Source organism: Bombyx mori, chromosome 7, assembly GCF_030269925.1.
Source record: "Bombyx mori chromosome 7, ASM3026992v2".
Lineage (NCBI taxonomy): Eukaryota > Metazoa > Arthropoda > Insecta > Lepidoptera > Bombycidae > Bombyx > Bombyx mori.
This window is the reverse complement of record NC_085113.1, coordinates 3,971,873-3,990,061: the sequence shown is the minus strand read 5'-3', so window position 1 is coordinate 3,990,061 and position 18,189 is coordinate 3,971,873. Positions and strand designations below refer to the sequence as shown.

The 18,189-nt window shown below is 36.0% G+C and overlaps 1 protein-coding gene and 1 long non-coding RNA gene across 3 annotated transcripts in view; one reads left to right on the top strand and one right to left on the bottom strand.

Moving 5' to 3' along the window:
• The window catches only part of LOC101737427 (rho GTPase-activating protein 7), a 371,551-nt gene that overhangs the window by 43,068 nt on the left and 310,294 nt on the right, over nucleotides 1-18,189 (top strand). Inside the window, exon 1 of one of the 2 annotated variants that reach the window (XM_062669352.1) lies at nucleotides 3,545-3,975. The exons of the other annotated variant lie outside the window; for it this stretch is intronic. Coding sequence (XP_062525336.1) covers nucleotides 3,888-3,975 — 88 coding nt within the window. The 5' untranslated portion in view covers nucleotides 3,545-3,887. Of the gene's footprint in view, nucleotides 1-3,544; nucleotides 3,976-18,189 lie in introns of those variants that run through there. 2 annotated transcript variants of the gene reach the window in all.
• LOC134199115 (uncharacterized) lies at nucleotides 2,556-3,251 on the bottom strand. The gene is made up of 2 exons (XR_009973468.1): nucleotides 3,169-3,251; nucleotides 2,556-2,810 (listed from the first exon to the last, which is right to left on the bottom strand). It is a non-coding gene; the product is annotated as an uncharacterized LOC134199115 (long non-coding RNA).

Sequence of the window (18,189 nt, the reverse complement as noted above, 5' to 3'; positions counted from 1 at the left end):
GGAGATATAACCTGAGGAGGGTTGAAGCCAGGCCGGTGGGAAACCTCATGCCAAATTCCTATGCAGCAAATACGAGGACATTCTCCGCCAATCCTACATAATTTGGGATAAGGGCAAGATGAAGAAGAATGTATAGAATTAATAATATTTTATAAAGATACTAATATGCTGGCGTTGTTGAATAAGGCATAAGTAGAGTAAGCCTCTGAGCTACGTGAATGGGTCGTAGGGTTATTAACCGACAATAGCATTCGAAAAAAAGGGACATAATTATCGTTAAAAAGCCCCCCAAGCAGACAACTATACATTCGTGAGCTTGCTTTAAGCCTGAATACTGTGCGGCAAAAATAGGCAGAATGCGGCACCGATTGGTAAGCACAATATGTTTTTTTTTGCCTGATAGTGAGTGGTTACCGTGGCTCATGGACGTCAGCAATGTCAGGGGAAGAGCTAAGCCACTGCCTACCAAAGTTCAAGTAATTACGCATTTCTATGCACGTTCAATATTACATGATGTTTATTGCTTGTTAAATGTGTTGTTTGGCTTTGAGAATCGTGGTACGCGACATTTATAGTTTTTTTTTATGATTGAAAGGTTACTGATGGCCCGAAGGCCTTTCCAGTTTCACCAGTACAGGTGGGCGAGCAAAGGCTTAGCCAGGAGGGGTGGAGTTTGCTAACAACTGCCCGAGCGCCTCCGAAGGAGACCTAACAACTCAAAAGCAATTGCCTCGCGAATGAATCTACTACTGGATCGGAATCGCGACCTGCTGAGAAGATCCGGTGAGAAACTCAGTGGGCTGATGCATGGGTTAGGTTGCACGTCAACCTCTTTGTCGAGTTCGACGAGTACGGTTACCGGGGTTCCTAAGCCTACTCCTAGCGTTAGAGCTGAAGACGTCTAGTGCAAAGGTTATTGGATCTGACGGAACTGTTGCACTCTACTATTGCCCTTCAAGAAGAACGAACCCTCTTCCCAAAAATGGAAGATATTATCAGCCAATCACAGCCATCGTGCATTGACCTTTTGGAATATATTTTTTTTCATTATGATCTACAGACGGTGCCTTGAAATATCACACTTTAGTGTGAAATGACATTAATAAAATGTGTAACAAGGTTTTACGTGCAAACAAGGTAAACAAAAATCATATTAAATCGACTTAAAAAAGTTTAAGAATATCATCGATTGGATTGGATTTCATTTTATATTTTTTTGTCTAAGTGAAAGGATTTTGATGTTTTTTTTTCTCTAAATTTGAGAGAAATTTTATCGCAGTCTGACCCATAGTTTTTGAATTTAAATAATGATGCATATTTTTTTTCATTGAAGTCCGTTTTCTTCATTTTATGTTAATATTTCGTATACTATATTACATTTTGACCTTGAACGCATTCTTCATCAATATTCTTCTTCTTTCTATTCGTACACTCTTGACAGAGTGGTCGTGGTCATGCATCAGTCGGATCCTGCGATACCGATGCTCTCGCGATGCGACGCCATGTGGCACGATGTTTCGCAGAGCGAGAGCAAACATATAAAGCCTATAGTAATTCACAGCTGGTCATAAGCATCTCCAATTGCACGCCACTGAGCACGTTCCTAGGCTTTTCTCATCCAGCTTTTGCCAGCCACCCTGCATAGATCGTTACTCTACCGAGACGAGGGCGTTGCCAATTCCCGTTCACCACTCAAGAATGCGTTTATCCTAACGGTTGTCAGTTGTCCGGCTGATATTGTTTAGTTGGATGGACGAGCTCACGGCCCACCTGGTGTGAAATGGTTATTGGAGCCCACGTAAATGCGCCACCCACCTTGAGATATAAGTTCTAAGGTCTATAGTTACAACGGCTGAACCACTCTTTAAAGCGAAACGCATTGCTGCTTCATGGCAGATATAAGCAGGGTGGTGGTACCTACCCGCGGACTCACAGGAGGTTCTACCACCAGTAATTACGTAAAATTATAATTTTGCTGGTTTGATTTTTACTACGCGATGTTATTCCTTCACCGCGGAAGTCAATCGTGAACATTTGTTAAGTACGTATTTCCACTTCAGCTCACTAATCCGCTGTGCTATGTCGAAGGTTCGATCCTTCAGAAAGATTCTAAGCATAACTGAACGCATTAAAACTCTTAAAACCCCTACGCGGCGTACTCACAAATATGCTTCACAAACTACAAACACGATACAGCCAACAAAAATCGAAACTAATATTTATTATGTTACGAAAGAATAAAATCGATTATTTTTATGTAACGCTCACACAATAACAGTTATTACCATTCCAAATCTAAACAAAAGCTCTATTATAATATACATCGATTGCGACCAATTTAATTGCAACCGAGTGTAATAGGCCCCGTCCACTTCCGTGCAAATTAATTGTACCTTAGCATCAGTTGCGGTATTTTTTTTAACATAAGCAGGCGATGTATTTTATTAGTACTACCGTAATTATTAATTTAAATAATAAGTTTGAACATTATTATTATTCTATTGTCAAAGACTTTACTTCTATAATCACAGATTTCGCCAAGGCAACACATAATATTATAGACAAACAATATCAATCTATTTTCAATTTGTACACAGACTTTAACAATAAACAAAAGAGTATATTATATTCGTGTGTGTGTGTCAAATACATTGTCCTCCACTTCTTCTCTATATTCTCTATAAGTGTGGGAAATTTCATACTCTTATTTTCATATAATGGGGTACAAATTTTTTGATTCATATACACATTTAGGAAGAATCATCTTCATAATTGGGGCGCAGTAAACATTGTAGTTCAACTATGTATCTCTAAAACAAACAAAAAAACAGATTTATACGTTTACATGAATACGTTGTCTACATTTTTTATCTAAAAGTAGATGTGAAGAATTCCATCGTATTGTGTACACTTTTTTCTCACAAAACACTCTAAAATTCCTTATCATTTAATAACGTCTGATGAAACTCGACGCTGCGAGTTATCAACATCCTAATTTCGAATCATGACTCGTTTACGTTTTATCTAAGTTCAAGCAAACAGATAACATTTATACACACTGTAAGCTATCTCGTATACGTTCTGTTTAACAGGTTAGTTCACTTGCGTTTTTGTTCTAAAAAGCAATATTGCTATAAAGATCGTGAATTGAACCGCTTTTGAGCTTACCTCTTAGTTTGCGTAAGAATCAATTAGGAACGGAGCGGTGATAACACTAAATAAACCATACGTTATCACTTCATAATACAACCTGTAAAAACATAAAACGAACCATGTCAAACTGTGTTTAATATAGTGTATTTAAAAAGTCAAAACCACCGCTAACGGCAGCCGTAAGCGCCAAAGCAAAGCTAATTACGAACAGCACTTAAAAAAAATTCACGCCGATTAAAAATATCTTACCGAATATCACATACGTAATTTAATTAACTTCTTACGTGCGAGAGTCGTAAACGCGCCTCTGGATTTCACGCGGAGTAGCGATTTTAGTGATGTTATTTGTCGATAGTTGCGGTTTATCGATAATGTAGTTTTAGGACGTGCGGCCCCCCGCTTGTTGTGGACCGGCTTGTCTGTTTAGCAGTCAGTTCGCTTCGCCGACGCGCACTGCACGCGTAGCGCGACGCGCGTTCGTTAACCTCGTGCTTAAGATCGATTGTCAGCTGTCAAAAACAACTAACATTTTCACTTGATCGGGGCGTTTTCGGCACGTTCTACGCTCTGACATGTGTCAATAAGTGGAATACAAAACGTTTCTAATGTATTTTCGTTAGTAAACTGCCGTGATGAGATGTCGCATGTTTTTATAGTGCAGTAAAGTGATGTGATCCCAATAGTGTCGATGTGTATTGTTCGTTTATAGTGTGCTTATGCAGTTATCATGTTAAATGTCGTTCAACGCTGATATGTCTGCTATAATTGGCGATCTGAGATGGCTGCACGACGAAGATTTGTTCGCTCTGTCGTGGCAAAACGGTACGTTCCTTTTCTGTATGATATAAATCAACAAATGATAATTTAAAACAAACTACACCTTTTTAAAACCATTAAAAATATGTAGTTTAATTTAATTATTTTTAATGATTCCTATTCAATAATCGACAAGTGTTGTTAATTACGAGCGAATGAGATACGCAATCAATAAGTTAACACATAGCAATATTTTTAATCACCGTGTTTACAACAAAATTGATTTTTAATTAAACCAATGAAATCAATGGAGTCATAATTATCGTAGGTAATTATACCTTAAAAAAACATTTACTAATAAAATTTAATGTTTAATTATTATACATAAATAGATAAACGGAAACAAACTTAGCTCACATAACACGATTACTCACATTACAAATATAATTTAGTATATAATTTCGAAATAATTAATGAGTTTAATGATAGTGTCTATCGCGGAATTTATTCTCAATTATTTGAATTAAATTGTATGTGAACATTGAAATAGCTATAACATAGCTATGCAATATGATACAATATACTTATACATATATGATAATACATATAAAAATATGTTTTTCAATTGTTTTACAATATCTTGTCTTAAGTATATTTTAGTGAAAACATAAGCGAATTAAATTACATAAAAATAAATATCTCATAAAAGATTTTTTGAGATTTGTTTAAATCATTTCTCTCCCTTTTTTCACATAAAAAAACATCTTGTCATTTTTTTTTTAAATACAATGTTGTCAATCGAATCATCCTTAAAATAAATACACGTCTATCAATAATTCGTATTCACTTAACGCTCCGCTAACGAGTTACTTCCTTCGGGTGAAGCTTTATCGATAAGTAAACAACGTCACTTCCGCATCCTTACAACGGCTACGTTCTTAGAAAAATAGGTTTTTAAAGTCTAAATGTTTATTCAAATCTTTCACTCACTATAGCGGTGGTTAATCATAAAAAGAGCACAGAAACAATAGAGATTAATTTCTCATACTCATTTACGAATGAATTTTCCTCCCGTAAACTACAAAATCAATAAACCACTTGAAGCAAGAAAGAGGAGAAGGCTTGTAAACAAAAATGAATCTACATAGATTGTTTCGCGTATTAACCACACAGATTCCACGCTGCACAGTCACCGTCCTCGTCGAACCCGTCGCTTGCGACGAAGGGCTCGACGAGCGAACTAACCCATAGACACAGCCCACTGAGTTTCTCGCCGAATCTTCTCAGTGGGTCGCGTTTCCGGTCCGGTGGTAGATTCTGCGAAGCACTGCTCTTGCTAGGGTCAGTGTTAGCAACTCTTTAGTTGAGCCCCGTGAGCTCACCTACAAAACTACAAACGTTAGGGTGAAGCTGAAATAGCCTCTCAAGGCTATCAGCATAGGTAAAAAAAAAACATGCTGCATTTATTGTGTGGTTCAATTACAAATAAAATTCGGCTACATATTGCTATGAAATAAAATTTATAGTGACGACCACTGAGCACACAGCTTTTCGTGCAAGAAATCTGAAGTGCCAATAAAAACTATGGAAAGATTTTACTCAATCACATGAATCACGCACGAACGAATAAGATAACAAACAGATTTAGATATTCTAATTATATTAAACAAGTGTAGCTTTAGAATTACTGATCATATTTCAATTTATTAGTTGTTATATTTTTTTTCGTTGCGACACTATCGTGTATTTTTTATAAATAGTAAAACCACAAACTCGGTATCGGCCATAAAACAATTTCCTTATCCGCAATACGGTCGATAAAATGTCGATTTCTTTCGGATCGTTCATTACAGTCTAGATGCAGACCGGACAAGTAGGAAATAATAGCCAAGGTAAGCCAGATTCTCAAGAACCGCCTGTTGGTTTTACTTGAAGACTTCATTATACATTTACTGAATTAAATTCTACAATACATAACGTTTGCTGTTTAAAGTTTAATTCTTGCATTATTAGGTGTTTTCTTAACATTTGTTCGGATATTTCAGTCTTCAATTTTGATATTAGAAATACTAGCTGACCCGGCAGACTTCGTAGTGCCTCAATCGATAAATAAAATACCTAAACTTTTGTATAAAATAAACTTAAAACAAACAAAAGGAATCCGTCCGACGGGGGACACCTCAAAAGAAAAATAAAATTGTTATTTTTATTTAATTCCGAGCATTTTCATATTTATCTACATTTTAAGCTTTCTCTAGACTTCCACAAGTAATTCAAGACCAAAATTAGTCAAATCGGTCCAGCCGTTCTCGAGTTTTAGCGCGACTAACGAACAGCAATTATTTTTTATATATATAGATAGATAGACATAGACAAGGCATGTTTTTAAAATAATTACGCGCAATTACCCTGTGTTTATGTATGTTTCAGTAGTTGTCATTTCAACAATGACCGTGGCTAATTAGAAAAAAACTATTTTTATTTCAAAAGCGCTATGTAATTCTTAGCTTAGTATTTTTATACATAGGCACAATTGACTGCACCTAATGAAATAACTATTTTTTTATTGAAAACAACAAAACTTCTTACAATGCTTTACTTGCTGCTATCCCCAATTTAGTGGAAACCAGTGGAAGGCTGTATTATGTGCACAGCGTTCCTTCTCGAAGGGCGAGATATTGTAAATTTTATCTAACTTCTTAACTAAGGTATGCTGTTATTCTTAATTCTATTATTATGTATTCTAGTATTCTTAATATTATCTAACCTCTTAACTCTAACTAATTTTCCACCTTATCTCATGGCGGGTGGTAGGATTTACGTCGTAGAATACGCTGATTGATCAAGAATCCATGTCCCCATATCGAACATACAACTGAGGGGATAAAGGGAAGATCTTCTACCGAGCGGGTTAAATTGCTCTGTAGACCGACGGTCCGAATGTTGTTGTTCGGAACTTGTATATATGCAAGCCTTACTTGAAAATGTCGTAAGCGAGATTCAGAGATCCGTCAAATAACTTGTGTTCTGCGATGGTTACCCGCCAGGCAACAAAAATAGTTTTAGACTGACTTGTACCATAAACAGTGTCTTAGTATTAAGTACTCAACATAATTATTAGCAAGAAATCGTCCTCGCAAAGCCCCTCGCTTGCGATGAAGGGCTCGGTGAGTAAATTAACCTACAGACCCAGTCCGGATTTTCTCAGTGGGTCGCGTTTCCGATCCGGTAGTAGATTCTGCGGAGCACTGCTCTTGCTAGGGTCAGTGTTAGCAACACCTCCGGTTTGAGCCCCGTGAGCTCACCTACACGTCAAGGAGAAGCTGAAATAGCCTCTCAAGGCTATCAACATAGGTAGCATTTAGTCTCGCGTTGGTCCCAGGGCGGGCTGTTTATTGCTGGGCCTCGTGCGGCTGGGGCGGCTGGACGGCGTGGGTGACCCACTCGCGAAGGAGTACCAGTATTGGCTGAAGCTCATCGACTATCTCAAGGCAAGTTCAAACAAACAGATACAGCCGATAGCCCCTAGAGCTCACCCACACGCTGAAATAGCCTCTCCAGGCTATCACCATAGGTAGGAGAAAAAAAAAGCAAGAAACAAACAAGCGTCTTCAAAATACCGCAACACTCATCGGTCATTGAATACCACGTATTGTTATAACCTTACGTTGATGGAAGCATATAATACGACTTGCACACTTCGGATTCCTCTCTTATCGTAATTTCGACACCCACATCGCCCCATAACTTAAGATTTTATAATTCCATTTGGGTGTATTTCGTAAGTCCATTCATAAAAACTGAAATGAAAGTGAGAGTGCCGAATAAATTTACTGTTTCGGAGTGATTTTTAAGTGCGCGTTTAGTAGGAAATTGAGATCACAGCAGGTGTCTTGAGTCGATATATTTATTTGTCCTATTAATGTCAATGGTAATCAACGCGACTAGTGCTGTCCACTTTGACATTAGGTCGAAAGCTAAGTATTTGATGCTGACGCTGACGCTTTGGAATACGTCAGCATAGACGTTTATTTTGACTACTTTAAAAAGACAGGACGGTGGCAATGACAACAGTATGTATATCTAACGGGGAGGGGTGTAGGAAATTATGTGCAGAACATACGATTTTGTTTCGAGTTGTTTTCATTATTACTTTGTCGCTTTAAGGTGTTTGTATAATGACTAGCTGTTACCCGCAGCTTCGGTTGCGTTTTCAAGGAAACGTGTCTAGGTTCCTGTAGGTTTGAGAAGACTTTTTTTGAGATATAACATAGCCTATGTCAATCTCCTGAACTAACACTATTACAATATTTAACATTAAGTTTTAAAGTATGAATTTATTATTTTAAAAAAAAGAACACAATATTCCTAACCTAAAAGTACATGTTATTATCCGCAACATGCTTCGTCAGATTACAGAAATAAAGTTATCAGCAACATGCTTCGTCAAAAAGTATGAATTGTATTGTTTTCGTGAATGTGTCATACATAGATCCTTACCAATTTGTAGTATTGTTGACTTAGTGTTATAATGTCCAAAATACTGTTTATTTATTTTAAAAATTATTTATTTATTCGTATTTCTGTGCCACTCGAACTCTATTGACATGTGTTATTGTGCATTTGTTAAATCCATTCGGACCTTGATATGGTTATTACTGAAGTTGATTCATTAATTCACTTACACTACACATACATATTACACAACGCAGAATACAGTTTTAATAACTACATATTATAGACCTGACAGTAAGATAGACTATGTTCCCAAACTTGTGTATTGAATCTGACTTTTTTATAATTGTTTTATTGCTTAGCTGGGTGGACGAGCTCACAGGCCACCTAGTGTTAAGTAGTTACTGGAGCCCATAGACATCTAAAACGTAAATGCGCCATCCACCTAGAGATATAAGTTCTAAGGTCTCAAGCACAGAAATAAAGTGCTCTCAAGTATATTTACAACGGCTGCAACGCCCTTCAAACCGAAACGCATTACTGCTTCACGGCAGAAATAGGCAGGGTGGTGGTACCTACCCGCGCGAACTCACAAGAGGTCCTACCACTAGTAAGCTGATGTTAGCCCAATGATTGAAATCTGACGGGATTCAATGACCCCTCAAATTTTAGTTAATGTATTAGATTTTGTCTTTTGTTTTTTTATTGACAGTTTAAAAACATACAGTAATATTTCTATAATATTTTAGATATAAGATACAAAATCTTATCAAATTGTTTGGGAGCAAGAAACAAAAAGAAAGTTGTTTCACAAAGACAGGGGCAATAGACATCGATAAATATATAGAAGATTAATAAAGACAATTATGCAAATGCCTGAGCAACACTTATGTATATTTAATTTCGTAATTTATCGTATTAAAATTCGTATTAAAATAGGAATAGTTAATAGTTTGGCTAAAAAAATCATTAACTGTAACATTAAAAATGTTAAGTATAAGGGGACTTTTTTTAGAGGGTTGTGAGTATGTGCAAATTTTGTGCCGGTTTTGAGCTTAGATATTTTTCTATGAAAATGTTATATGCATTTATAACTGCGTGAAACCCATAGTGTTCACTGAAGTTTGATTGTATTGGGGACACACGTGCACCTGCAGTGATTCTATTAATAAGATAAACTGTAATCAATTCCAAAGGGTAACAAGTCCGAAATAATCTGAAACCGAGATCAGTATGAGAAATTTTTACATTTATCATTTAATGCTAAAGAATAAAATAATTGAATTATTACGGTCCCTCTGCCCTAATTGTATTGTAAAAACAAATATATAACGAGACGTGAAATGCTATTTTATTTAAGTGATATTTTTGTAATTTTACAGGAGAGCACGTTTAAACATTAATAGTAGGTACTTGGAGAAAATATCGTAGCAAAAAAAGTTTTTGGATATTTTTATATTTTGGATATTTGAATGGAGCAAACATAATTGAAGTTCAATTAAAAACAGTGAACTGTTGATGCTAATACCAAATAAAATGGACCTTTAATTGCAAAGATAAATGTCGCTTAAGCCTTTCACCCCTCGATATGTATGTATAATAAAACTGTTAAAGCAATCAATGCCAATTTCATTTGTTTAATATCTCATCAGAGCATGTTCCTGACTTGTTACTCTACTAGAATTGCACTCATTGGCTAAAAAGACCCGTGGCCACTCGGGTCCTAATGGCACTATGTCAGTAGCATTTACGCAATAAACAACTTTGCAATGTTCCAACTGAATCGCCCGGGTGACGTATAAGGATGGATCCGTAATCTATTTTTTTTCATGGTTAAGTATAAACACCTTTCAATGTATAGCTCTTAGTTCTATTAAAAGGAAATCACAAAACTGTTTTTTTTTTCATTAAAATAAAATAACCTAAAAACCTTGTTTACTTATTCATCGTAATCAAGGTCAGCTGTAATGCACAATTACGTTTGTGTTGCAAGAGCAAAAAAATAAATAGAGTTTTTTTTTTTTTAAATTGATTCCGTCGATTTGACCGTGACATTTGACGCGGTGAAATCAAATACCGTTTTGATGGATTAGCCGGTTTGTCACCGAGGTCGTGCTAAAATTCCACTAGTTTGTTTCTATGACGTAAAGCACTACTTTGACGGCCATACAGAGCTTACTATCACGTACTATGCGTATCATGTTACAGGCTTATATTGTTTTATGGATCAACAGTACTTGTAATGTGTTTGAATATTTTTTCCCCCAATATAAGCGACGCACTCCACCAAGCTACAGAACGGGATCGATGGAGACAGCTAGTTGGTGGAATCAAACGGAGTCACGATCCTCAATAATGAGAGGACCTATTTAAGAGAAAGAGAGAGATAAGCAAAGGAGTATACATGTATATATGATATGTATGAACCGACAGCCCACTACTACTGATCAAACTATTTAAAAAACCGGAATGAATGAGCTTCATAAGACAAATGTGATGAATCCAATCTTGGTCGGTTTACTGATTTCTATTTTGGGTTTCCGTCACCGAACTTTGATATAATCATCATAAAACCAGCTCGATACAAAATTATAATACGTAGTACCTTGGTTTGGATTATGCTTGCAAAGTTTCAAATTCATTTCAAGCAACCTTCAGCTTTCTATGTGTTTTGTATGCTCTGGGAGAGAATGATGTGAAACTACTTAAGATGATCCCGTTATCTCATTTTTATCATCGCATACGATTGTGCTTATCTACATTGCCTTACAAAGATCTTAGCCCATTGAGTTTCTCCAAATAACGCACGTTTTTAAAAAATCGTCCATGTCCAAAATCTTACAAAATCAATTTCTTATAGGCACCGTATTATCTTATCTCCCATAATTTGCAGAGCTTCTTCTCGACTTTATTATAAAACAACAGTGTGAGTGGCTAGTTTCCTGATTCGTTCCACAGTTTACATTTGAAAAAAATTATCCAAATATGGCAATATAGCGCGTAAATGAAAGTACAGTCAAAACCGTTTACTGCGACATCGTTTAATACAACATGCCGGTTATAATAACCTAGAACAAAGGTCCCGGCTGAATGCCATATGACCGCCTTATTAAAAATATTGCTTTCTACGACATTGGTAATAACAACATACCTCATAAAACGACCACATTTAACTAATATTTCGCAGAAATAGATCTGTTAGAACGAACGGCTAAGCTGTATTGTAAACAATTTGAATAGGTATCCACATTTGTCTTCAATGGCTTTTAAAATCAGGAAAGAAAACAATAGGATTTAGTTTAGTGTAGGGTCTTTTCTAATTCTTAGAAACAAAACACGTGCATGCGGTAGTCAAAGCCCGCTTCTTCATATCTCTTCAGTTAGTTTGTTACTTATCTATACATAAGACGCACCAAAACTTTGTGGAGTTATTCGTGAAACTTTCAAAATGTCGCAAAGAAAAATAAAACAAATTAATATTGAAGAAAAATCGCGTATTATATAAATATATTTTTCCAATAATTCCCTATCGATTTGTTTGTACTTGCACGATACACATTAAACATCACCGGTTGTTACGACTATCGGTTTTTACGACTGAATATGAGCAGTCCCTTCGATGTCGTTATAACAGATTTTGACTGTAACTTCATATTGTAATTAATACATTATTATTATTATTTTTTTTTTTTGCTTAGATGAGTGGACGAGCTCACAGCCCACCTGGTGTTAAGTGGTTACTGAAGTCCATAGACTTCCACAACGTAAATGCGCCACCCACCTTGAGATATAAGTTCTAAGGTCTCAATGTAGTTACAATGTCTGCCCCACCCTTCAAACCGAAACGCATTACTGCTTCACGGCAGAAATAGGCAGGGTGGTGGTACCCACCCGCGCGGACTCACAAGAGGTCCTACCACCAGTAATTATGCAAATTATAATTTTGCGAGTTTCATTTTTATTACACGATGTTATTCCTTCACCGTGGAAGTCAATCGTGAACATTTGTTGAGTACGGATTTCATTAGAAAAATTGGTACCCGCCTGCGGGATTCGAACACCGGTGCATCGCTCTAACACGAATGCATCGGACGTCTTATCCGTTAGGCCACGACGACTACAAATTATTACTAGACTATTAATAGAATTATTAAGATTAAGTACAAATATTTCTTTGATTATGTTATATGCACTTATAACACAACCCATGTCCCATTAAAGTCTAGTAATCCGAGGGTCTGTTAGGCACTTAAAATATGTTGATCTTCTTAACACAAAAAACAAACTTATAACAACAATTACGCGGAGAATTTATCATTTATTAAATGTTTATAGTTGGGCCAAGATCGACCAACTTCTTCCAACCGATTGCCAAATGCTAGCCAAACAGGCTTCAAACATTGGTTATATATGAATCGAATGAAGTTCTAATAATAAGTATCGTATCAAATTAATTCGAAAATCGTGATCAAACGCTTAATAATTCTTTAGACTGCCCTGTTGTTTAAATAAACGTCATTGCTACGTAAGTAGGAAGTGTTTAACTTCAACTTAAGAATTCGACGTATGAACTAACTCATAGACAGAGCCCAATGAGTTTCTCGCCGGATCTTCTTAGTGGGTCGCGATTCCGATCCTGTGGTAGATTCTACGAAGCAATGCTCTTGCTAGGGCCAGTGCCAGCAACACACCCGGTTTGAGCCCCGTGAGCTCACCTACACGTCAAGGAGAAGCTGATATAGCCTCTCAAGAATATCAGCATAGGTAGGACAAAAAAAAACTGAGTTTCTCGCCAGATCTTCTCAGTGGGTTGCGATTCCGATCCGGTGGTAGATTCTAGGAAGCACTGTTAGCGCAAGCAAGTTCTCTCAGGCTGAGCCCGAAAAGTAGAAAAAAATAAATAAAAAAATAAAACAATTACAGATACTGTTCGTCGAAAGAGCGTTTTGATTTGTTCTATCTATTCTCAAAGAGCCTTCAGATAGAATTTGTGAAGGTCGAACAGATACTATCATAATCATCAAATTGCGAACCTAATTGACTTTTGTTGTTGGGAGCGCGGAGCGTTTCACCCAACAACTCGCACAGGCCAAGCGTAATTAGGGGCCATTCGAATGCGAATATTTACTGGCGGATGTAACACTTACATTAAATACAGCTTATGCCATCTTCGGCTTACCAGACCGTAATGGCGGTGTCTAGACCGTCATAACATTACTAATCTGTTATTACCCTAAGGATATAATATCAAATGGCCTCGGCAAAAAAAAAAACACGGCAATAAGCCTTAAGCAAAACTCATTTAAATAAGTACTTTTATTATGTTTTCACGACTCATAGGTTATTAAAATAATATAACCTATTATTAAAATTTGAATGATAGGTCGGACTAATCGAAAAGTTTTGATTGTAAAATTAAAATAATAAAGGTTAGAATATAACATAAAAGCAGTAGTAAGAATACACAGATTGCGTCTAGCCAAAATTTAACATATTATCATCATTACGGATTTTAAATTTCTAATGCTATCTTTTCAAATTTAGTATGAAACTAATATTTTATAGTACGTTATTACTATATAGTACCGTTTTATTATTTACTTTATTATTCAATAAGTCAAATTATATACATTTAAATTTAAATAAATATATAAAAAACACGAAAATGTTAATACATAGGTGTCTTTTTTCATTTAAATGTTAGTTGTGTCAAATTAGTCGTGTAGCTATTTTTGATATCTGTATTATAAAACTTTTGTGGGTAATATGATCCTTCTTTTCATACAGGATTGTTGGGAATTTTTTTTTTCCATGTGTGTCAATGAAGAACCATTACATGTATGCCTAAGTTTTTAAAGTGAGTTAACAAAAAATAAAAAAATAAAATTGGATGAATTGTCAACCGATTCTGAGCAATGATATAAATATCAAGTACTTAAAGTCCATACATATACTTAACAAGAAAGCATTGTATAAAACAATGCGAATTCAACAAAACCTTAGTAGTATGATACGGTAAATGCAAATAAAAGGGATGGGAATCGAAATAATTTGTGACTAGTTCAATCATTTCAATCAATCAGCGAGCACGGTTCAATTATTACGTATTTAGTCAGTCATCCGATAGTTAAGAACTGTCTATTATCAACACATTATGCAGGCCCATTTTTTGTTCCACTCATGGTTGGTACGATGATGTCATTCATTGTACGCGTGTCGTTGACTTAGTATACAAAAAATACAGTAGGTTTAGATATTTTCGGTTAATTGATGGCTCTTTTTTTTAAACGCCGCGAAAACTAGATGATATGGTTTTGAAGTGAATAGAAGTGAAATTTATAATTTAGAACGACTAATTTTTGTGATTCCATACCTAGCTGTACCTTTTCTTAGTTGTTTGCACTGTAACATTTTAGACATTTCAGGCTTTAATTAAACTAAATCAAAGTAATATTTGTTAGAGAATTTTCTCGACTGATATAATAATAATAATTATATTAACCTAAAATCGAGGTTCATCTTGTATAATTTAAGTTTTTATCCCAGAAATACAAACGGCTTGAAATAGAAATCAAGAAGCTTTTCTTTACGCTCCATTATACAACTAAATTCTATAGAAAAATTAATATACTAAATGACATTCCCAATCCGCATCAACAATAACCTTATTAATCACCGTTACACGTCATTACGGATCCTCCCGATCCATTAAAGATGCTTTTAGGTACCTCAAGCACCAGTCACCGTCCTCGCCGAACCCGGAGTAAATTAACCCATATACACAGCCCACTGAGTTTCTCGACGGATCTTCTAAGTGGGTCGTGTTTCCGATCCAGTGGTAGATTCCGCGAAGCACTACTCTTGCTAGCGCCAGTGTTAGCAACACTCTCGGTTTGAGCGCCGTGAGTTCACCAACACGTCAAGGAGAAGCTGAAATAGCCTCTCAAAACTATCAGCATGGGCAGGAATAAAAAACCGCCGTATCAACTATCTGTCCTTATAGAACTGTGTCGCATACGTTTCACATTGGATACAGCGAAGCACGCTAGTTGTGGACACACCGTGAATAGTAAACAGGCTCTTCGCTCGTTTACAAAATGTAGTTCTATATAGCACCGGAATGTTGAAGGTCGGTCAGCGAATGCAAATTCGACGTATCGTATTTTAATTATGTTTAAAAACAGTTTCATTTATCATTAACTGATAAGGGTGGTTTAGGTGAACGTTTTTGGTTAATCTCGTTTTGCATACTAATCGATTTCGGGCCTCGAATTGACTTGTCTTATCTTAAATGTATACGTAGTTTGAATAATTATGCGCCCGTGACCTTGTTGTGGTGTTAAAAAACAATATGCGCGTTGTCTTCAAGAGGGTATTCAATTATTGATTTATTGACTTGAAAAATCAACACAAAATATAATAATAATCTGTTTCTTTTAACGTGACAACGTCTTATAATTCGATGGAGCCGGCTGCATGCACGAAAAACATGACTCATGCGGCGTTACCCCGCTCTAAGGCGTTCCATTTAAGGCTTGAAGTGCAAGCGAGAGTGCGCAACGAGCGACAAAGAGGCACAATCAGCCTTCACGTTCGGCAGCGTTCGACATCTGTCTCTCTCCTACTTGAGTGAGCGATGCATACGTAAGTGAGATCTCGGAGCTCTAACCAGAGGATGTTACTAACACTAGTCCTAGCAAGAGTAGTGCTTCGCAGTATCTATCACCGGAACGGAAACGCGACTCACTGAGAAGATCTGGTGAGAAAGTCAGTGTTCTGTGTTTATGGATTAGTTTACACATCGAATCCTTCATTGAAAGCGACGGGTCCGGCGAGAAATAATATATCTTCTTCTTCTAGCCCTTATCCCACATTACGTGGGGTCGGAGTAGCATATTCTCGTATCATGCTGCGTATTTATAATATGTTTTACGACCAGATGCCCGGTTTTACGTCAAGCCTCTTACGGTCATGTCTCCAGTTGTATATCCATTGCAATGTGCCGCACGAAGAGACTTCTCTGTTTCTTCTTTCGGTGTGCCATTTACTTCATCCGTTTTTGTTTCTATGATTTTCATTTCATTATTATAATCATTTACATCGAAATATAGATTTTCAAATAGCAAAAATATAAAAATATCACATTTTTTTAACATTAACAACGACATTAAGGATCTCTTACGAATAGCATGTTATTATACAATTTTATTATATTGTAATAATGAAAATGAACTACAGGCTTCCGCAAGTAGAAATAGAATTAATCTACTCGTAATGTTACAGTGAAAAGTTAAGTAAGTAATTTGACAATTTAGATATTTTAAAAAGCAGATAAATAAGATCGCCATACTGTGTTAAATGGTTTAGAACAGAAATAACAATTATGTATTTTTAATACAATTAAGATTTAAAATATGCGAACGTGTTGGCTATCGCGTTGTGCAACATCAAATTTAAATGTTGAAAATAGATCAAGATCGATTTATCTTGAAAAAAAATAAATGGAAATGGTATGGTAGTGCAAGGTAGAGGGGGAAGCGGTCGACCGAAGAAGACATGGATGGAGTGTGTGAATGACGATATGAGAGAAAGAGGAGTGAGTGTTGAGATGACGGCTGATAGAAGAGAATGGAAGAGAAAAATTAGCTGTGCCGACCCCACCTAGTGGGATAAGGTGGAGAAAAAGAAGAAGAAGATCAAGATTGTTTTATATACTTTATTACTATTTTATTATTATATATACTATTTTTTTTTTTATTTTTTTTTTACTATTATTCTAATATTGGAATTTTGTCGGTATAATACTAATATCGATGGATAGTGATTTACTTAATTTTCATAAATAAAACGGTCGAGCGCAACATATACTTCTGATAGCGCATCAAAAGAAATAACTTTTTATGTTTAATATTTTATTATCTTATATCACTTTACGATTGCATTTTATTGCTTTGGCAAAGCTTAATTGACTGAAAGCAACACATATCTAGCGCGGAATCTATACCTTTGCTCCGTCGCGAAGTTATAGTTTGTGATCGTTTGACTGAGTTTACGTGTTTTATAATTTTTATGAATGGCTGAATTCTGTGTAAATTCTTTCTTAAAAAAAAAAATACATACCACAGTGGTTTATAAGGACACTAATAGTGCTCTTGAACTCGACATCAAGAAATGATTGGGTACTTAATTGCGATATTATTCGTAGTACCTAATGAAAATTCTATTAATTTCTTGTTTTTTTGGTTGATATAAGATAAATGCCACCTGTTCTCATAAGTGTTTGCTACTAAGTCAGTAAGTACAGTAAAAGCACCTTATTCGCGCTTCGTTCTTTCACGGTTTCATTATTCGCGGATAAAAAAAAATACAACCCAATTTCTATTGTAATATGCTCTGTGTCAACCCTGTCCCGCCGTTTCAATAGCCCCGACTGGGTCCCGGCCCGGTCCGGGGTAGATAAAAAAGATGTAATTTTATAGAACATCATATATTTCATTAGAGATATATTTAGGTTCACAGACATCAAAACGTTCGTGTCGAACATCAATAAGCATGATTTCGAAACATGAACTATAGATTTAGCATCGAGCGTAATGAACTTAAGACTGTTATAAATATCCGCTAACTCAGTTTAACGTTTTGCAATAATGCTCTCAATAAAGTTTGCAGAAGCGAAACCTTCTACCGTAATCAAGCATTTTATTACGATAGAAGTTATTACTGAGCAAGTCATTTTCAACGAAAATATGTTAAGTTTATTTTATCAAGTCTTGCTGGTACGACAGGTTTTCTGACTACCTACCTTCTTACCAGGTCATTCCAAAC